Source organism: Tasmannia lanceolata, unplaced genomic scaffold (assembly GCF_043159265.1).
Source record: "Tasmannia lanceolata isolate RefF3 unplaced genomic scaffold, GAP_Taslan_0.1 ptg000018l, whole genome shotgun sequence".
Lineage (NCBI taxonomy): Eukaryota > Viridiplantae > Streptophyta > Magnoliopsida > Canellales > Winteraceae > Tasmannia > Tasmannia lanceolata.
Genome location: NW_027518695.1, coordinates 33,130,405 through 33,153,114, shown reverse-complemented (window position 1 = coordinate 33,153,114; position 22,710 = coordinate 33,130,405). Strand labels below are relative to the sequence as shown.

Below are 22,710 nucleotides of genomic sequence, written 5' to 3'. Positions count from 1 at the left end.
ACTAATTTCACTCGTCCTCCACACCCTACACTTTGCCCGAGACACGCTCGTCACCCGCCACCACAGCAAATTTTCTCGTTTATCCTTCAAAAACTACTGGCATCATCCGTAAAATTTTCAAATAGCAAGGGTGTTTCTTTCCTCCACCCAGTCCTTCATAAAAACTCTCCCCCCTTCAAAACCCCTCGAGAGTCGAGAGAAATCTAGAGAGACAAATGACGGTGCCGGAAAGATCCAGGGTCCGACTAAAGAGAATCCTCCGGGTAGCCTCACTGGGCTGTGGGGTCCAGTTTGGGTGGTCCCTACAACTCTCTCTCTTAACTCCATACGTGCAAGAACTCGGAATCCCCCACGCGTGGGCCAGCCTAGTCTGGCTCTGTGGGCCCATCTCCGGCCTCTTAGTCCAGCCTCTGACCGGACACATGAGCGACCGGTGCACCAGCCGGTTCGGTCGTCGTACCCCGTTCATAGTCGCCGGAGCCGTTTTGATCATAGTCGCGGTTCTGATCATCGGACACTCAGCCGACATCGGAGGTATGCTGGGGGACGCCGGAGATGGCTCTTTCCGGCCCCGTGCAGTGGTGGCTTTCGTGCTCGGGTTTTGGATTCTTGACGTTTCTAATAACATGATGATGTCGCCTTGTAGAGCTCTCCTAGCCGATCTTACCGGTATGCTCTCTCTGTTATTTTTTGGGCGCTTTTTTTATGTGGACACCCCTTATCTTTTCTTTAGTTGGAAAACTAGTCGCTTGCTTCCTGTCAAAGGCTGACCTTGGACAAACTACATCACACTTGGCATTCACGTTGAATGATCTGAGCAGTTGTTGTTGTAGTTTTTTGTAGGAAAATAATCATCGTATGGCATAGACATGCCAGGTGGACGTGGTTAAGTCGATGAATATGTAGGCCATACGAAGACCTGTGAGTCTTTAAGCCGTTGATTTTTATACACTTTAATTAATATGCTGCCAGTGAGATCATGGACTTAGACCTGGCAAAAGCGACCCGTGCCCGTGGGTCGACCCGGCCCACCCGCAAATTTGCGGGCACGGGTCTGAGTGACCCGTCAAAACTAACCTGCGGGTGACCCAACCCGCAAAAACATGGGTCGGGTCGGGTCATCCCGTGGGCACCCGCAAGTCACTTGACTTTTTTAAGAGTGGTGATTTTGTTATGCTAATCTAGTTAGATGGCTTTTTTTTCTAATGCAAAGGATGGTGATTTTGTCATACTAATCTATTTTTTAAGGGTTTGATGCCTGAATAGGTTATGGCTAGCACCATAGGTTGATCCCAACCCTCCGATTTGAATGTTAGAGGGTTGATCACTTGATCCTAACCCTCTATAGATCGGAGGGTTGGGATCAACCTATTGAAATGATTTTTGGGGCACAACCTATTTAGGCTGTGGGCCATCTAATGGACGGTTTGGATCATCCCACAGTGCCGGCCATACCCTACTTTTAAGTTTTAACATTTTCCTAAATTAAAAAAATCATTTGAATTTAACCACTGTTTGAATTTGCGGGTGACCTGCGGGTTGACCCGGCCCACCCGCAGGCTGCGCGGGTCACGTAAATTCTGACCCGCAAAAATACGGGTCATTTCCTGACCCGACCCGTGTGACCCGCACCTGCATCACCCCGGGTTGACCCGGCCCGGCCCACCCGTTTGCCAGGTCTAATCATTGTTTCGATACTTGGGCCCACTGATTGCCCTACAATGGCCGGTCATGATCAACGGTCCCGATTACAATGCTGACCGTCTTGCTAGTAGATTAGTGGATCCAATGACTTCCAACGTTTGTACACGTGAAAGTATGCATTCTTCGTGTGCGCATGGTTGTAGTTGTTTCTTAAGCATATTTCTCATGAGTCATGACTCCCCCTTTTTTATAACTGAAATTATATTAAACAAAATAAAAAAATTTGCCAGATTTGGACATTTTTTTGGTAGATAAGGTGGGCTGTGGTGGATCCCAGCTTGAGAAATTTGCAATAAAAATAGGCCGCTGATATTCGCACTAACTTATTATGATAATGGCACTTCTCACATTGTTTTATACTTTTCAAATTAGATGTTGATATAATCTTGAGCATTATAACTGCAGGTTAAAAGTTAATTAAAAAGGTAATTAAAAAGGTGTAAAATAAACAGTAGTGCTATTATCAAATGATAGTAGTGCGGATAAGAGTCCCCTAAAAATATAGCGAGTTTTTTTGTTTTGAAAAACTTGAGATCTTCTTTGGTCCTAGCTAGAACTGACTTATTTTTTGCAAGTTAATCGGGATTGTGCACACCACAATGAAGTCGAAAAGGACGTAGGCCTTTACAGATGACCGGGTTTGTAGTGGGTCGAACTCCCCTAGGTCCACTGACCAATTAACTTGATGTCGTGAAGTATTTGGCTTCCGAAGGACCCTCCTTAGTGGTTGATCAGCCAAAACATTGATGATGTGAGCTTGGAAATATGGCCTCAGCTTTCGAGCTACCATCACCACAACGTAATCTAGCTAGCTTCTCGATCCTCTAATATCTTGTTTTGATGTCGTTCAGGACCTGCTCACATAGTAGATCAACCCTCTCCTCTTCTTAGACTAGAACCATGCCCAAAGCTACTGGGCTTATTGCCAGATACAAGTATAGTTCCTCCTTGGCGTCTTGATTTGTGAGGGGCCGTGATGAGCCGAGGTAATGCTTTAGTTACTCGAAGAGTTCTAGCATTCATCCATCCGTTGAAACTCCCTTACATCCTATAACGCTTTAATAAATGGCAGGCACTTCTTGACCAATTTTAACACGAAGCGGCCTAGTGCTGCTATTAAACTATTGAGCTTCTACACTTCCTTGGTAGTTAGGGGAGGTAACACTACAACAAAACTGGGCTTTCCCTACGGAAAAATCCGTAGGAAAAAGTGTAAAAATCCATAGGGACAAACCTTTCCCTACGGATTTTGTTGTTCCCTCCTTCCGTAGTGTAGGTGGGGATAGGGAAAGCCTTTTCCCTACAGATTTTATGTTCCGTAGGGATAAACTACTTTTACCTACAGAATAATCCATAGGGAAAGTGTTGAACATTCCCTACGGATATTCATAACTCTGTAGGTAAAGGTGTGGTTATGCCTACTAAATATCCAGAAAATCCGTAGGGATAATGTGTTTTTCCCTATGGTGTTTCATAAAATCCGTAGTTAAAATGATGTTTCTCCATACGGAATGTCTAAAAACTGTAGGTAAAAGGTTTTTTCCAATTAGTTTTCCTTACTAAAATTTAAAAAACCGTAGGGTAAAGAGGGATTTCCCTACGGATTGGTAAAAAACAAGTAGGCAAAAGGAGTTTTTCCCTACATATTTTCAGGAAAAAAGTAGGAAAAAGGCACTTTTCCCTACAGACAAGTTAAACTCAGCCGTAGATAAAAGGTTCTTTCCCTGCATAGATGCAAAATAAAATTTGTAGGGATAGACTTTTCAATTTTTTTTTAAAATCCATTATAAATAACCATTTCCTGTGACCTATGATACCTGTACTTTCCACAAACAATCTAAACATATTATCAAAATTTCATCAACAAAATACTACAATGTTCCGAACCACATTTCAAAACAAAATACTATATTATTCCCATCCACATCAAAACAAAGTGCCCAACCACATCAAAACAAAATAGTAGCTACATTGTTCCCAACCATATCAAAACAAAATATTATATTGGTTAACATTCTTTATCTTCTCCTCTCTTCATCATCTTCTTCATCTCCTCTTCTTCATCTCCTCAATTCCCATTATCATTTGTGATTTAACAATTTAACCTACAAACACATACCATGTATAAATTAATGATAAATGAACAGATGCATATAAAGTAAACCCATTTTAAGAATTTAAATTGCCTTTCAAAACAAATTATACACTTACAAATGCACGAGGCCAAGCAACATTACTTCCTAAGACATCGCCGACGACTTGAAGTTTTCCATTCGATCTTGGCAACTTTGCTTTTCGGGATATACCTCCATTGATCGTTACTTCACACCATCCCTCACCCAATTTTTCCCCCCTACAATTTGGTTGGGATCTTCACTTTTGAGGAACCCTTTTGCCACAGCATCGCCTTCAAAATTCATCAACTTACAGGGAATACATACATGAATCTGAAAACAATTAAGTCATAAATATGGTGCCCATAAGAACTTCATTCATTCACTAATAAGAACTACCATATATTTAAACTTGGACAACAAAAAATATAAATACCTGGTTATTACGATCCTTAGTCTGAGGTGAAGCACGAGGAGTCTTAGCAGCAACATGAGTGTTATGCTGAATCTGAAAATAATTAAATCATAAATATAGTGCCCATAAGAACTTCATTTATTCACTAATAAGAACTATATCATGTACTTAAACTTGCACCCAAAAAAATATAAATACCTGGTTATTACGAGCCTTAGTCTGAGGTGAAGAACGAGGAGCCTTAGCAGCAACAGGAGTGGTATGCTGAATCTGGAAACAATTAAATCATAAATATGGTGCTCATAAGAACTTCATTCAATCACTAATAAGAACTATCATGTACTTAAACTTGCACAACAAAAAATATAAATACCTGGTTATTATGAGCCTTAGTCCGAGGTGAAGCACGAGGAGTGTTAGCACCAACAAGAGTGGTATGCTGAGCAATAGGAACATGAAGATTGGTAGGAAGAGCAATTGGAGAATTAGTAGTAGCAGCAACAAAAATAGGCCTTTGAAGAACAGAGGGAATACTAGAATCAATAGGAGCGGAAAGGGGAGCAATGTGAGTAGGAAGAACAATATGAGGAGTAATAGGAGGACTGCCCATAGCATTAGGCTGATCAATGCGACTTGCAACAGACGAGTGCACTTGATTCGGTGAATTATGTTCCCCTCCAATAATACCCTACCATTAATTAATAAAAAAATCATACATTTGTATGCCATATACATAAAACAAATATATATATATATATATATATATATATATATATATATATATATGCTTCATATATAAACAAATAGGTAAGTGATATGTCCGCCCCCTTTGATTACTTAGACACCAGGGACAGTGTACGTGGCAATCAGCCCCATTGACGAAGTACATCAGCCCCTCTGCAATTATTGATACACTACTATATACTGGGTGTCCCAAGTAATCAAAAGGGGCGTATATATCACTTCCCAACAAATATAAACCATAATATAACTATGAATACTTACATTTTGCATGAATATGTCTTTCATCTGCCTCATCTCCTCTTTCATCACGGCTAATTCCTTCTCTAATACCTCACATCTAGACTTACTTGTCTCACGATGGGGTTTTTTCCCCCATAGAGAAGATGGGGTTGGGCTCAGCCCTAAACAACGAACACGGCCATGTTTATCTGGACCCAAAGCTTTGCTGAGGATGTCGTCTTTGGAAGCCAGGTTACACTGCGAGCTCTCCATTGGTTGTGTTTCCTGAAGCTCGCGCATTTTTGCCTACAATAAGAATGCAAATAAATTGTTAAAGACTGTCTTATCAACAAGTGAGGAATGAAAGTGAACCGTTTGGTATACACATTATTAACATACAATATCATCTCTTGAATTTTCAACAAAGGTCCCATCACTCTGAGTACGGGTCATGATCCATAATTCATCCCGCCCATATGGTTTCTTCGTCTTTTCCTCCTATTATCAACATAGAAGAAAAATTAAGGTTTATTAATTAAGATCAATTGCAAATTCAAGAAAGAACAAATATTCAAATTAAAAGTTACCATTTCCTCGGTAATAACAGCGGATGCCTTAGACCCCCGGTATGTGGTGTCCAAGACTGATTGCGATTTGAAGTGTTTTTTGTGCTTTGAGCCTGCAATATCGAGTTCATAGTCTAATTAGTTGGGAAGGTCACCTTTCCAATATCATTAAGAAAATCACCCTTCCAATAGTTAACTAAGAACTACATAAATACCTTGAACTCATCACTCTTCCAATGTTCCCACAACTTAATGTATTGTGACTCGACAATCTTATTAGGCTGAGGTGGAAAAATCACTTCATCACTTGTTTCATTGAAGTATTTTCTTCTTAGTTGGTACTTGTGGTCCTTCCATTTTTCATTTAATCGCCCAATCTTTTCCATCTTTTGGAACATCAAACTTTTCCTACATATATCAAAATTAAAAGTGGCATGGTTAAGATATAGTTACAGCATAAGATAAAATAATATATTCACTATAGAAGGATAATCAACTTTATCTCCTAATACATACCAATAATGTACTCCATGCATCCTCTTTATTAGATTCCAGCATATTTTTCCAAGAAAACACGTCAATAGGTAGTAAAGTCCCAATCTTAGCAATAATACCCAAGAACTTTCCACATTTGCCAGTATTTTTTCCAACCACTTGGTTGTATGCATTTAGTGTCACAGTTAAGCGACCTTTCATCTTGTATAAATAGTCCAATTTTGTGGGTCCTCTCTTTTTCTTACTTTTCGATGAGGTCTCCTCTTGGGGTTCGGATGCCACCTGTTGCAAGTCCATTGAGTCATGCTGATGGGAGCCCTAGGCTTTGATGACCCCCTCTTCTTGATCCTGTGACATATTTAACTCCCTGCCTCTTTTCATACTGTGAAGCTGTAGTGGACAAAATTCATCATAACAATATGCATGCTCATTTATCATAATAATGAACCAAGATAACCATAAGAATAAAGAAAAATACGATAATATGTTTTTAAATCACTTACATAAAATGTGGATGGGGATATGAAATGCCTGCTTCCTCTTTGATTATTTTTGTCAATGTAATTGGCCAGGATTCAGTGGTCGAAATCTGTACTAAAAAATCTCAATAGTTCAGTAAAATTGGCTCAAAGGGAAAAGAAAATGCAAACAATCGACATATTGCCATAATAAAAAGTGTGCTTAAGTATTCCAATCAATTCCAACAATCAAAACAAGGCAAAAATCATAGCGTGAATGGGGTTCATTATTAAAAAACATTGCATGAAGCAAATATCGAAAAATCACAAAAAACATCATATTAGAACCAACTGTCATAAACATGTCTTAAGTATCAAACAAGTGTCTTCATTACAAAAGGATATAAACATCGCAACAATATATGCCCCATCTTCACTCCTACGTTTACCAAATATCTATAAGATCATTAGTAAGTGGTGCCTCGCTCGCATCGACAGTCTCAAAATCATCCCTACAGTCTTCCTCTTCTGTATCAAAGAAGTCCGTAGGTGTCGTCTTCTTAACCACATACCAATCTATATTTGTGGGATCTTGTACGTAGAAGACTTGATGTACTTGAGCTGCCAACACAAAAGGATCATCCTTGCGACAATGCTTTAAATTGACAAGGGTGAATCCAAGGGGGTCCTTCTTAACACCCCTATCAGCTTGATAGTCAGCCCATTCACATTTGAATAGCAGTCCTTTTCTGCTTCCACAATAGTCTAATTCAAAAATATCTGTCAAAACACCATAGTAACTTTTGTCCGCATGAATGGGGTTTTTGTCTTTTCTACTTGAATAGTTTGGGGTTCTCGCAACCAAAATGACGCAACTATTCTGCGTCTTCCTTTTCCTCTCGAGCATCTTGGTATGAAAACGAAAACTGTTTATGAGACAACCATTGTACTTCTTTACCCTTGGTGATGGACCACGCGCCAACCACCGAAGATTTTCCGACACTGGCTCATTCCCCTCATCCCGCAACTTCTGAACCTATTAATTAAGCATAACATTTCAATACTAAGAAAATTAGTTACGTGAATATTTACATTTGATTACAATGAAACTATTATATTATTTACTTACTTGGCCTTTAAACCATTCCGGAAATTCTGCATTATGAATGCGTTCTATGTCCCATTGTTGGCCACGGGGATGTTGCTCCCGAATGGCATCGATATGTGCACTACATATAAATTTTAAGGATGTCTAAGTTTCAGAGGTGATATAATCAATTCGACAACATTAGCTAGATTTGCTAAGTTGAGAAATTAACTCACAGATGGAATTCACTGATCTCATTGTAGTTGTCTAACACATATCTATGTGCTAGTGTCAATGTGGCTTCATCAAGATCAACAATGTTGGGACCACCAAACAAACGACCTGTGTGGGAAAACACACCCCACACATGTTCTTCAGCTACATGCGCCCTATTGCCGTCATTCCTCAATGGTCGGTTGAAACGTGTCTCAACACCTTAAAAAGTGCTCTGCTATTGGGACAAATATCAAGGGCATGCGCATTCACCATATAAAATTATGAAATTATATGATGTGTGGTCGTATAAACCCGTATTTTTTCAATTAAGTACTGTAAGGCCCACATCATAGGATGATCCAAACCCTCCATTGTTGGGCACACCATAAATAGATTATTCCCCAAAAATCACCTCCATAGGATGATCCTAACACTCCATTTCTCAATAGGAATTGATATTAGCAAAACCTTGTTTTAATTTTTTCACTAACCCACCATCGTGTCTTTTATAATTTAAAGAGGTGTCAAAGGTTATTACAGTTCCCAAAAAGCTCACACAAGCCCATTAAACATGGTTGTGCTGATATAATTTCCCTCTAAATCCATCAATAAATGCCCAATAAAAGGGGAATAGAAGCAGGGCAGATAATTGGAAGATGAAATGAATACTCTCTATCTACTAATCCAATAAAACTTATGATAAGAAATCCATCCAAACAGAACACAAGAAATAGAACAAGAAACCAGAAAAAAGAGAAACATTTCTTGCATCTTTGCCATCATCTGCCTCTGTATTTTCTTCAAGTCGGACTTGAAAATGTCTTGAGCTTCTCTCAGTTGACATTTCGTTCATTACCTCTCTAGTTGCTATGTGGGGATTCTTTGTATCTTTTGGATCCACTGAGTGGAAGTCCTTTCACAATTCTCTCACTAAATTCTACTTCAGCTGGGAATTATGGAATAGGTTGTCAGGATTCAAACAAATTCCTGAAGGGCTGGCCTTTGTAGTGGAAGCAAGGTGGAGATGGATTTTAGTGTTGGGTGAGAGATGAGCTGGAGGTGTGAGAGATATGTGTTGCAGTTCACTTCAAAGAACTAATACTCTTTGGTTGTTTTTTCTGGAATGATTTAGCAAAACCGATGTAGCAAAATTGTGTAGCTCATCTCTAGAGTCACAAAATCTGGATTTTAATGAGCAGAAATGATTGCCAATACTTGTTCCTTATCAAACCTTGAAGAACAGCATTACAGAAAGAGTTTATTCTTGAATGCACCTACTACCTGTATTGATTCTCAACACTAACACCTCTACCTGGAATGCGTCAATGCCTTTCCAATGTTGACAGAAACCAGAAAATGCACAAGCAGTAATTGAGGCTTGCTGTCCAAAACTTATTCAAACGAATTCTTACACACCAAAATTTCTGGGGCTAACTGCCTTCTCTAGTTTAGAGAATTTTTTTTTCCAAGCCTTATCAGAGAATCCAATCAAGACCCTTTGAAAATGATTATTAGATATTCGAATTGTAGTGGTCCCTGATTCTCAATAACATACCAACATCTGAGCATCAACCTAGCCTCTCATGAACTTGCACAACCCCAACAAGGAGATAACTGAATGACAATTCCCCAAACACTTGATGTATATGTAAACTCTACAAGTAATAAGACACAAAATCAGGCCACTTAAAACTTACTGAATGCAATCACAAGAGAGCTCTATGTTCTCAAATTCAATATCAGCTAACATTCAACACTCTTCCAGGACTGCAGAAAATTGGAGTTACTGCATAACCTGCTTTGATACCATTTATGATGTAGATGCGGATGCGACGATCAATGCTTAGCTCGGTGGGCACCCTTCTTGATGTGCTCTGATACCATTTATGATGTATCTAGCGTGGGAGCTCTGATGCCTTGGGTAACAATAGTTGGTATCGAAAAAATCAAAGAATTATGTTCTCAGATTTTACAATATCCTCAGCAAAAAATATGCATTAAATCTCTTTCAGAAAATCTGAAACCATCAAGTATCAGGAAGTTAAAAACTGAGAGTCAAAGTCAACTTAATCAACTATGATGAGAATACCCAGAGAATCAAAATGTAACCAGATATAATGCCTCTTGTTCTAAGCCCATAAGACTCTTTGAGAACTTTTTACAAACACATAAAATGCAAGTGGCAAATGGCAACATGTAGGGAAGCAAGTCACATTTTTAGCCTTCTCTCCTACAGTTTGTATCGGGGGTCGGCAGAAGTAGGCTTCCAAATACCTCTTGTCAGTTGGATCCATAGTGAGCTGAGTTCAATCCACCCGAACATTACCCAAAATGTTTTCTGAACCTACGTCGAACAGATTTTCATCCCTAATTTCTCAGATCTGGGTCAGTATGTATCCTTCCATGCAGAAATCAAATGACAATCGAGTTCAATACAAGTTGTCAAAATCCACTCTCACATTCAACAATAAAGAGACATCAAATCTTCATGAATTCTATTAAAATGGGGAACAATGAACTCTATTAAAACAAAAGAAATGTAGGTTTGAAAACTTAGCATCCTTGAGGGAATGATGTCATTGTAACATGATGTATATGACTCAGATATTAACCGAAATGGTAAGAGTGAACTTCAGTAATCTATAAATGAAGCATTAGCATGAACTACTAAATGTACTAGTAATTTCCCTAAGTCCATTTCAGTTTACATAGCTATACAATTCTCAAGATGATTATTTTTTTAACTCTAATGCATGAAAGAAATGCCTCTTACAAAAAACCAACAGCCACAAATTATCTTGAGAGTAAAAATAATAGCAATATCACCCACAAGTTGACAAGAACATCATTTGAATTAAGCAATTTAATTTTCAGACAATTCTATGGTATAAACCCAATCTATAGCTAAAGATATTAAAGCTGCGATTCTAACTTATAAAAGTAAAAATTACCAAACTAAAGACAGGATCAAGACTGATGTCTAAAGCAAATCATTGTCCATGCTTATATTTAGTAATCTAAAATTCTATCATGGACAATAAAGAGTGTGTTCAACTATTCCCTTTATCCCTGATCATCTAACCAAAGAAAATAACTGTGTCTACTTGTAAAACCTTACAAATGAAAACACCCCCATAGATTCATCTAATTAACAAGAAGAAGGATAGATTGGACTACAAAACCATTATGATTTAGAACTAAATAAGCATCCAGCTAATCTACATGACCTTTCTAAGTATGAGAATGACAAGCACAAATCAGTCAAACCCCAATCACACTACCAAAACAACCCATCCTAAACGCCACCTCTCCATTTTACAGGATCTATTTGCTGAGCAACATCTATATAGATTTCCCTGTAAACCCATTTACAAGATCAAGCTACACAAACATCAACACAAACACACAGAGAACCCAGTTTCATATTCTAATAAATATAAATCACAGAAGAACATGAGAAAAAAATCCACAATTTTATTGAAATAACACACTTAAAGGAAAGAACAAAAAAAACCCTAGTCATCGATACTTTTATCAACTTACAGTGGGAATATATTCTTCTCCAAAACCCTGCGAAATAAAGATCCGTGGCTTTGATGATTGGAGGCGGAGACAACGAGCGGCGTGGAATGGAGGCTAGCTAGGGCTGAGAAGATGGAGGCGATGAGGATTGCAGATTTAATGGAGGGAGTGATTGAGAGGGGTGAAAATGGAGGTGTGTTTAATGGATGTTATGCTCGGGTCTTTGGAAAGTAGCTGAAGAGGACAAAGGGGAGACAGGGGTAGGGATAAGGGTTTAGTCCAGATTTCAATGACAATGGGTTAGATCTGGTATAGGAAAGGGGTTGCCGGAGATGAGCCCCCTGGATTTGCAGAAATTGCAGGAACTCTTGATTTTGTCCGGAGAATGGGTCTATGGATGGGTTTTTCAAAATCAAGGATAAAGTAATGATGATTGAAGAGGTGTTGATTGGAAAGGAAAGGAAGCCATTGCTTGATTCGTGCAAGGCTGCCGAAAAAAATGGAGACGGTTCGGCTGTGACGGAGAAGAAGAGAGGAGTGGCCGGATTCGGGCGAGGACCACCGGAGAAGATGAACTTGCCGGTGGCAATGTCTCTCGCTCTCTCTCTTTCTGTATTTTGCCCTAAATGGAGAAACCCTAATCGAATCCTTCTCCTCTACTCTCCAAAACACTCGACGATATAATAAGTTTTCTAAACTGAAAACCCTAGCACGATGACTTTACCCCCTCGTGGTTTTTTGTCAATTGTTAAATTGGTAAGCGGGAAATTTGGAAAAAACCAGTCATTTCACTTTAAAAACCCGCGCGCCCTATCAATTTTTAATGCTAAATGTGTAGGGAAAAAAAGGAATGATATCCCTACGACAATTCTAACGTACCAGTAGGGAAAAATTAGTGTTTCTCTACGGAAAAATAGTGATTTCCGTATGGAAAAGTATTCTGTAGGGATATATACTAAGCTTTCCCTACGAATTAATACAAACCCCGTAGGTAAAAATTATATACCTACGGACAAATTAATACCGGTAGGGATATTAATTTATTTCCCTACAAATTCTAAATCCGTAGGGAAAAAGGGAACTTTTACCTATGGAAGCAACTAAAGTTGGTAGGGAAAGCCCAGTTTTGTTGTAGTGTAACATGCCCGGGATGGCCTTAATCTTGTTGGGATTTGGCTCTATTCGCTTATGGTTGGCCAAGTATCCGAGGAACTTCTCAACAATTTCCCTTAATGCACACTTGGCTGGATTTGACTTCATCTTATACCTCCGCAGTATTCTGAAGGCTTATTCCTGATTAGCTAAGTGAAGATCGCCCTTCATGCTCTTGACCAGCATGTCATCGACTTAGACCTCCATGTTCTTTATGATCTGGCCTTTGAATAATTTATTCACGAGCCTCTGGTAAGCCACCCCGATATTCTTCCTATCGAAAGGCATAACTTGGTAGCACTAGAGGCCCTTATTTGTGATGAATGTGGTCTTCGGTATGTCGGCCTCATGCATCCTTATCTAGTTTAAGCCCGAGAATGTATCTATTGTAAATACCCAAAATACCCCATTAAAATGTTCGTTCCCCCCTTCTAAAAGAGGAGCATTTTTGTCCGTTTATACTTGACTCAGATTAGGGCTTCCTAATAAAGCCTATAAATACATCGTTTTGTGGCTTAAACAAACCCTAAACGTTTTGTTCAGCCCTAGAGACAGAAATCAGAGAAAGATAAGAAGAACACCAAGGAGATCGCGACTTCAAAGTCGAAGCCGCGAACCAAGGTAAGATCTATGAACTATGAAAGATTTGGAATATTAGAAACCCTAAAATAAGGGTTTGATAAGTAGAAAGAAAGAATAATTGTGGTAAATTTGGATTAGAAATATGAAATCGTTGGATTGATCTTGAGTTCTTGGACCTAATATTATTTACAGTTCCAACAAACTCAAAGTCGATTGGTAAGAATATGAATTCAGAAATTTGTGTTTTGGGATTCAAATAAGAATCTTTAGCGATTTTTCTTAAATCTTATGTTTAAATTCAGAGTGTGAAATCGGGTTTGGTGGATTCCTCTCGTCGATACGAATCCATCGAATCCGACCTCGCGCAATTTGGAGTCCGAAGGAAGAAGATATGATGTATTTAAGTTTTGATAAAATCGGGTAAAAACCTAAGAAAAGCAAGTTTTCGAAGAGCAGCCGATTGGTCGGACCAGTCGATTGGCTCGTCCAAAACTAAGTTTTTCGTTAAAACAGTAATAGAGGGGCAGTCGACTGGTCAGACCAATCGACTGGCGGCCCAGAACTATGTTTAAAAAAAATTGAAACAACTGTTGACGGGCAGTCGCCAAAACTGCGTTTTGAGACCAAAACAGTAGTGAAACTTTCTTGGAAGCTTGGAAGACAAGTCTTGACCACTTTAGAATTATGTAATGCTTTTATTTTTCATGTAATAGGGTGTTAGTTGTGCTTGGGAAAGCTAATAGTAATTAAGAAAAGTTAATTTCAGATTTGTAAGGTAAGCCATATATTAGTCCATGTATCTTCTTCATATGTAAGTTTTTTTAGTGAAATTTGAACGTTTTTTAGTACAACAACTTGGGTTACTTTCTTTGTGTGTTTGGCATCAAGAGAACAATCTTCTTCTCTTGAAGCTCATCTTCTCCCTCCAACCTCGTTGGTTTCATTCCAACAAAGTGGTATCAGAGCACAGGTTGAAGGTTGATCATGGCTTCCAATATTTTGCAACCTCAACTTCCTCGATTCAATAGAAAGAACTACAACCAATGGAGCATTCAAATGATGGTTTTGTATGGATCTTAAGATCTATGGGATATTGTTGAGAATGGCGTTGAAGAACCAGCAGATCAAGCGGCTCTCACTCCACAACAATTCAATGAGTTGAAGGACAATCGAAAGAAGGACAAGAAGGCTTTGTTTTTTATCTATCAAGCGGTAGATGAAATCATCTTTGAATGAATTTCATCGGTGACTTCGACAAAAGAAGCATGGGATACACTCTATACATCATACACAGGAGAGGACAAAGTAAAGTTGGTAAGATTACAAACCCTTAGATGTGAGTTTTATGCATTAAGGATGAAGGATTCAGAATCGGTTGAAGATTTTTACAATCATATTATTTCTCTTGTGAATCAATTGAGAGTAAATAGTGAATATATTTAAGGTCGAAGGATTGTTGAAAAAATTCTTAAAAGTTTGACTCGAAAACTTGAGTATATTGTTGTTGCGATTGAAGAATCAAAGGATTTAGCTACTTTATCCTTAGAAAGTTTGTTGGGATCCCTCCAATCCCATGAACTACGAATGAAGCAAATTGATTATTCTTCCCTAGAACAAGCTTTTCAAACTCAAGTCTCTTTTAGGGGAGGCTCTAGGGCAAGAGGAAGAGGAAGAGGAAGAGGAAGAGGAAGAAATTCTTTTCGTGGAAGATGAAGAAATGGTGGAGAAAGAAATCAAGAATATGGAAAAGATAAAGGTGGTTCTTCTACAAGAGGAAGAGGGAGAGGAAGACCTCTATCTCAAATTCAATGCTGTCATTGTCAAAACTTTGGGCATACAATAAAGTATTGTAGAAATAATATTGCGAAAGAAAGCAAGAAAGAATCTACCTTCATGCATGAGAAAGATGAAAGTAAAGAAGAAGACACTCTTCTTCTTTCTTGTAATGTGCAAGAAGTTGCTCTAGATGAGACGTGGTATCTTGATAGTGATTGTAGTAACCACATGACTGGCAACAAAGGCGTGTTTGTAAACTTGGACGAGTCTCTCCAAAGTGAAGTTCAAACGGGTGATGACAAGATGCTTTTCGTAAGGGGAAGTGGTGATATTCTTGTTCAAACAAAGAAAGGCGTTAAGTGCATCTCCAATGTTTTCTATGTTCCCGGTGTAATGCACAATCTCTTGAGTGTTGGGCAACTTCTAATGAAAGGGCACGATGTTCATTTCAAGGAAGATGTATGTGAAATCAAAGACAAGAATCATGTTCTCATAACCAACGTGAGAATGACTCAAAACAAGATGTTTCCTCTAAAGTTTCAAAGTGTAGGTCTTCCTTGTTTCAACACCATTGTCAACGATATGTCATGGCTATAGCATCTTCGCTATGGTCACTTGAGCTTTAGCACTTTATCTCTCATGAACAAGAAGCATATGGTGAGAGGCATGCCGAACATCGACCGCCAAGATCAAGTATGTGAAGGATGTGCACTTGGAAAGCATCAAAGAGAATCTTTTCTCGTTGGAAAGGCTTGGAGGGCATCAAATCCTCTTGAGCTAGTGCATTCGGATTTATGCAGGCCTATGCAAACAACATCAATTGGAGGTAATCGATATTTTCTCACCTTCATTGATGATTATAGTAGAAAGACATGAGTTTATTTTCTTAACGAAAAATCAAAAATCTTTGGATGCTTTAAAATTTTCAAGAGCTTAGTTGAAAAGCAAAGTGGTTTCATGTTGAAAACTTTGCGTTCCGATAGAGGTGGTGAATATGTTTTTCATGAGTTTGTGAATTTCTTGAAAGAGAATGTGATTCGGTATCAACTTACCACTCGGTACACACCTCAACAAAACGGGGTTGCCGAAAGGAAGAATCAGACGATTATGAAATTGGCTATAAGTACGTTGAAAGCAAAAGGGATGCCTAATATGTTTTGGGCGGAAGCCGTTGCATGTGCTATCTATCTCTTGAATCGGGCTTCATCAAAAAGTGTTCAAGGTATGACTCCTCAAGAAGTTTGGAGTGGTCATAAGCCTTATGTTGCTCACTTGAGAATTTTTGGTAGTATTGCCTACTCTCATTTGCAGGATGAAACAAGAAGAAAGTTGGATGATAAATCTGAAAAATGCATCTTTGTTGGGAATAGCTTAAGTTCAAAAGCGTACAAGTTGTTCAATCCCATGACTAAGAAGATTGTCATAAGTAGGGATGTAAAGTTCAATGAAGAAGAGTCTTGGAATTGGAATCAAAGTGAGAAGAAGAAAGAAATTTTTGTAGATATGGATGAAAGCAAAGATACTCATGATGGTGTAATTGAAGAAAATGAACAAGATATGACTCCTCCTATCACTCTATATTCTTCGGCTCCATCGTCTTCATCGTCTTCAAGAAGCCTCGACTCTCCTCCAAAGAAGACAACAAGCATAAAAGAAATTTATGAAAAGTCTAGAAGAATTACCGATGAAGAGTTGGCAAATTTTGCTTTGTTTGCCAATGCCGATCTAATTAGTTTTGAAGAGGCATGTCAAGAAAAAAAGTGGAAGCAAGCAATGAATCAAGAAATGTGTTCAATTCAAAGGAGCAATACTTGGGAGCTAACGGAGCTTCCAAATGGGCAAAAGACTATTGGTGTGAAATGGGTATACAAGACAAAGTTGAATGCAAGTGGTGAAGTTGAAAAGTATAAAGCTCGCTTAGTAGTAAAAGGCTACAAGCAAAGATATGGCATTGATTACAAAGAAGTGTTTGCTCCCGTTGCTCGTATTGAGACAATTCATATGGTTCTAGCTTTGGCGACACAAAATAGTTAGAAAGTTTATCAAATGGATGTCAAATCGGCATTCTTAAATGGGTTTCTTGAAGAGGAGGTGTATGTTGATCAACCTCCCGGTTATGTGAAGAAAGGTGAAGAAAGCAAAGTGTGCCGATTGAAGAAGGCTTTGTATGGCTTGCAGCAAGCACCAAGGGCATGGTATAGTTGCATTGACGGATATTTCATGAAGAATGGTTTCAAAAGGTGTACTTATGAACACACCCTCTACATCAAAGAGAACACCCACGGTGAGTTTTTGGTTGTTTTCTTATATGTTGATGATTTGATTTTTACCGGTAATTGTTCAAGCATGTATGAAGAATTCAAAAGAAATATGATGTGAGAATTTGAGATGACCGACATGGGTCTTCTCCATTTCTTTCTTGTATTGAGATCAACAAAAGAAATGATGAAATTTTTTTTTTCTCAAAAGAAGTATGCAAAAGATTTGTTAAAGAAGTTTAGAATGGAAGGTGCTACACATATTAGCACACCTATGGAAGTTGGCTTGAAACTTCGCAAGAATGAGGATGAGAAAGGAGTTGATGCAACTCTTTATAAAAGTCTTGTTATTACTCTCATGTACTCGACGGCCACAAGACCGGATCTTATGTTTGAGGTGAGCATGATTAGTAGATTTATGGAATCACAGAAAAGAAGTCATTGGGAAGCCTGTAAAAGAATTCTAAGGTATGTAAGTGGAACAGTTGATCATGGGATACGCTATGGAAGAGTTGAAGATTCAAGTTTGGTTGGTTATTGTGATAGTGATTGGGGCGGAAGTGTTGATGATAGCAAGAGTACTTCTGGCCATGTTTTTAACATTGGTTCGGGTGCAATTTTATGGGCATCAAAGAAGCAATCAGTTGTTGCTCTTTCTACGGAGGAAGCGGTGTACATTTCATTATCTTTGGCGGGTTGTCAAGCTCTTTGGCTACGATGGATATTAGAAGAACTCAAACATCTGCAAGATCGTGGTAGAAGTTTATTTTGTGATAATAGTTCGGCGATCTCACTCACAAATAATCCAGTTTTTCATGGCAAAAGCAAGCACATAAGGATCGAGTGTCATTTCATTCGAGACTTGGTAAATGATAGAGTTGTCAATGTTCTCTTCTGCAAAACTAAAGATCAAGTTGCTGATATTTTTGCAAAGGCTTTGTAGACCGATACATTCATCATGATGAAGACAAAACTCGGCGTGGTAGTGGTCTAGCTTAAGGGGGGCTGTTGGAAATTAATCTTGACCACTAGATCTCTATCATCTATCAACTTGACTTTCTTGGGACTTAAGTTACTTACTTTCTTGGGGCTTAAGTTACTTTCTTGGGACTCAAGTTACTCACTTTCTTGGAAGCTTGGAAGACAAGTCTTGACCACTTTGAAATTATGTAATGCTTTTATTTTTCATGTGATAGGGTGTTAGTTGTGCTTGGGAAAGCTAATAGTAATTAAGAAAAGTTAATTTAGGATTTGTAAGGTAGGGCCATATTTTAGTCCGTGTATCTTCTTTATATGTAAGTTTTTTTAGTGAAATTTGAAGGTTTTTGAGTAGTACAACAACTTGGGTTACTTTCTTTGTGTGTTTAGCATCAAGAGAACAATCTTCTTCTCTTGAAACTCATCTTCTCCCTCCAACCTCGTTGGTTTCATTCCAACAGGTACAGTACTGTAGTTCAACAACCCCTCAGCTAAAAGATAAAAATTGTTGGTGAATTTCAGTTTCAGTAACTAATTAGTCATCACTTACCAATATAATGTACGTAAAAATGCTCTACTTGCAACCCTCACAAAATTTGAGAGACCATATAAGTGCATTGGTTGTTCTAACTTTGTCACACAGTGGAGGACGTAGAGACACTTACAAATGCATGGGAATTTATAAATTCAACTTAAATGAGTAAAAAACCACAAGCACAATTCAAATCATATGTAGAGAATTACTTAAAGAAGATACTTCGAATGTTCATAAACAGAGTGATACTGTAATTTTAATTTTTTAACATTGCTAAAAAGTCAATTACCTGCAACTTTTAAGGCATCATAAATTTGCTTATTCCACCAAGCACCAATTATTTTCCAGTAAGCTTTATTTTGACTATGAAGATTTATTCTATACACAAACTCAGATCATGTCAAACCCTCACTTTATCTGTAAATTTGATGATGAGGTACAAACCCTTTAACTAGAAGCTCATGGGTTTTCTATATACAATTCATTTTTCTCAGTTTAAATTTAAATTAATGGAAACGAAGCATGCATGATTTCATGGTGTTTCTTGGAAGAAACTTCATTTGGATGTGAAACAACCAATTACTCAAAAAGCGTAAGGTGTTAAGAGTTGGTGTTATTTACTCATTTATACTTCAAAAATAGTATCATATCAAGCAACCGTCCATGTTTTCTCTTGTAAAGAACACAAACAATGAAAGAAAGCACCAACTAAATTGTACTTTCTCTGTATAAAAAAAAACTGTTAAGATCACAGCCCATCACCAGCTCACAATTTCATTCCAATGAAATAAAAGACCTGAAATCATCATTAAACTCATAATTGTCTTATTTTGTAAATTTTTGCCATTTTAGGGAAGGATCACAGGAGGACTCGTGTAGCAAATGCATACTTCTCGCTGTTCATGGCCATAGGAAACATCCTCGGCTTTGCGATAGGATCCTACAGTGGTTGGTGGACCATCTTCCCCTTCACCATCACTTCATCTTGCAGCATTAACTGTGCCAATCTCAAGGCGGCTTTCATTCTCGACATTATTATTCTTATAATCACCACATATATAAGCGTCACGGCAGCTCAAGAACTCCCTCTAAATACCGGCAACATACTCACACACTCTTCAGAAGAAAGGCAACAATATTTTAATCATGACCCTGAAGCTTTCTTCTGCGAATCATTGGGCAATTTTAGGCACCTCTCGTTCCCGGTTTGGACAATTCTGATTGTTACAGCATTAACATGGATGGGATGGTTTCCATTTCTTCTCTTCGATACTGATTGGATGGGTCGAGAGATTTACGGAGGGAAGCCAGGTGAAGGGCTAAATTATCACACTGGAGTAAGAATGGGGTCATTTGCACTGATGTTGAATTCCTTTGTTCTCGGTTTGACTTCGCTGGCAATGGAGAAGCTGTGCAGGAAATGGGGGGCTGGTTTTATATGGGGGATTTCTAACATTCTCATGTCCTTTTGCTTTGGAACAATGGTCATAATACCCTTTGTGGTGAGGAATATGGAGCTTCCACAATATAGTCTTCCTCCCGATGGGATCGTAATTGTAGCACTCCTTGTTTTTGCTGTTCTTGGAGTGCCATTGGCAGTAAGTTGTTCAATTCTCTTGTTCTTCCTTGCAATTAACTGTCAGTTTGTAGGCTATGGTGTGAAACAACCAATTACTCTAAAAGCTTAAGCTGTTTGAGTTGGTGTCATTTATTCATTTATACTAACACTCCCCCTCACGTGTTTTCCCTCTTTGGGGTCAAAACCAAGGACATGCTGTGAGGCAATAGCTCTAATACCTTGTGAAACAACAAATTACTCCAAGAGCTTAAGCCCTTAGAGTTGGTGTTATTTAATCAATTTATACTTCAATATATGTTTTCTATAGGATAGATTCCTTTTACCTTCATGAATATTTTCTAAAGGATTCATTTAGCCGACCGCAACTTGTTTGGGACAAAGGCTTTGTTGAGTTGAGTTGAGTATACTTCAATATATGTTCTATTTTGAGAATTCTATTACAACTCGTTAACTCTTCTTTAAATGGCAAATTGCAGATTGCCTATAGTGTTCCTTATGCAATGATTTCCACTTATACAGAGTCTTTAGGACTTGGCCAAGGTGGGTGTTCCTCAGAATCAATTTATCTTTAGTTTTTTTTATGTTATTTATATTGGAGGTATGGGTGAAAAACTGTTGCTTTCTCTTGGGTTGCAGGGTTATCAATGGGTGTTTTGAATTTAGCAGTAGTAATGCCTCAGGTAAGATCTTTGACTCATTACATTCTTCTCTTGTTTCTAAATGCTGACCTCTATCAGTATTATATTTGTGTGTCATTACATTAGATAGAACTAACAGAATAGTCGTTTGTTTTCCTTATGAAATAATCTAGCATTCCAATCACGGTTTTAAATTTAGTAGACAAACTAGAAGTTTACAATTAATTCTTGCCGCAAACATATATAATACTATTTTATCAAAAATCGACTTGATTATTCTTTACTCCCTTGATTTAGTTTTGGATTTTACCAAATAAATACCTAATCTATAAAATATATTTCAATTAGTAATCAAGAATCATTTTTTAGCAAAATATTTCAACTTTTTATAACATATTTCTAATTATCTAGACGCTACTTATGTTAGTCTGCGTTTGACTCTAATTTTTTTTCGAGAAAAAAAAGTCCTTGTGGGACTATAAAAGTATGATTTTTGTCCTAAAATTAATTTTGTTTTTGCATTCTTATGAAAACTCCAATCCTTTTTAATATGAAAGCAGCAAGACTAAAATTTAGTCAAAAAGTCATGATTTACTGATCAGAATTTTGTCAACAAAAGTTAGGTGCAGTACTTAGGGAAATTTTGGAAATGTTTTCCAGAACTTTAGACTTTTTTTCCACTTTCATTATTTTATCATTAGTGGAAATAATTTTCAATGTAGAAATTTATGGAAAATTCTCCTTTATTTTTATCAGCATTGCTTTGTATTTATGTCCACTCTCTGTTTGTATGGCTTGTGCAACTAACAAATTGAAGTTTGGATTTCAAATATTGGTGGCATGAAACATTGAAATTACCATTATATAGGGAGTTATGCCTTACTATGTTAGTAGAATTTTCATGATATTTTTCTATCAATGGAAATCTTTAGTCTTTTTTGAAAGTCATGGACCATGGTGGAGGGAATTTCCACAATCTATCCTTATTTTTTAGTAGATTTTTAATGATAATATTTTCCATCATGAGAAATTTCTGGACTTATCAAATTTATGGAGGGAGTTCCCATTATCCTCCCGAATATATTTTGTGGGCTCTCATCTTTCTCTATTCCTTTCCAATTTTCTGTATTTTGTGTGAAGTACTACTGTACACTATGTTCCTGTTGATATTTGTTATCAGTGTTTATTCTTCTGGTATGGCCTAAATGTGACCATCTTATCTGTTTATTATCTGATATCACCCAACTTTTAAAGCAACTGTTCAGAACAATTAGAGGAAATAGTAAGAAACGAGCTTTGATTACTTTGTATACTTAGGTAATATAGTTTTTAAGTTTTGGATGTTTGAGATCAGGTGGTAGTGTCCCTCGGAAGTGGACCGTGGGATCAGCTGTTTGGGGGAGGGAACTCTCCAGCCTTTAGTGTAGCGGCATTCGCCGCCTTTTCTGCTGGCCTTGTAGCTATCTTCGCTCTTCCTTATTCCAATCTTGAGAAGCCAAGGGGGCGTCGTTAAGGTATTCCATATACTGTATGTACACAGACATGTATATATTTCATATTTACTGCATCCCATTGTTTTTGTTAGAGAAGCAAGTAAAGAACAATGTACAAAAGAAAATTTGTATAGTCACTATCAGATTGTGTTAATGAAGGAAATGCTTTTCTCCTTGCA

General features: G+C 37.9%; 2 protein-coding genes across 2 annotated transcripts; one reads left to right on the top strand and one right to left on the bottom strand.

Moving 5' to 3' along the window:
* Positions 1-22,710, top strand: SUT4 (sucrose transporter 4). Its single transcript, XM_077361217.1, has 5 exons — positions 1-669; positions 19,674-20,419; positions 20,877-20,940; positions 21,037-21,080; positions 22,393-22,710. Exons 1-5 carry the CDS (start codon positions 216-218, stop codon positions 22,549-22,551), a joined length of 1,467 nt encoding a protein of 488 aa, XP_077217332.1. The 5' UTR covers positions 1-215; the 3' UTR covers positions 22,552-22,710.
* On the bottom strand, positions 3,645-5,686 carry LOC143849424 (uncharacterized). The gene is made up of 7 exons (XM_077358426.1): positions 5,596-5,686; positions 5,239-5,502; positions 4,607-4,921; positions 4,432-4,503; positions 4,255-4,326; positions 3,916-4,151; positions 3,645-3,809 (listed from the first exon to the last, which is right to left on the bottom strand). Exons 1-6 carry the CDS (start codon positions 5,647-5,649, stop codon positions 4,023-4,025), a joined length of 906 nt encoding a protein of 301 aa, XP_077214541.1. The 5' UTR covers positions 5,650-5,686; the 3' UTR covers positions 3,645-3,809; positions 3,916-4,022.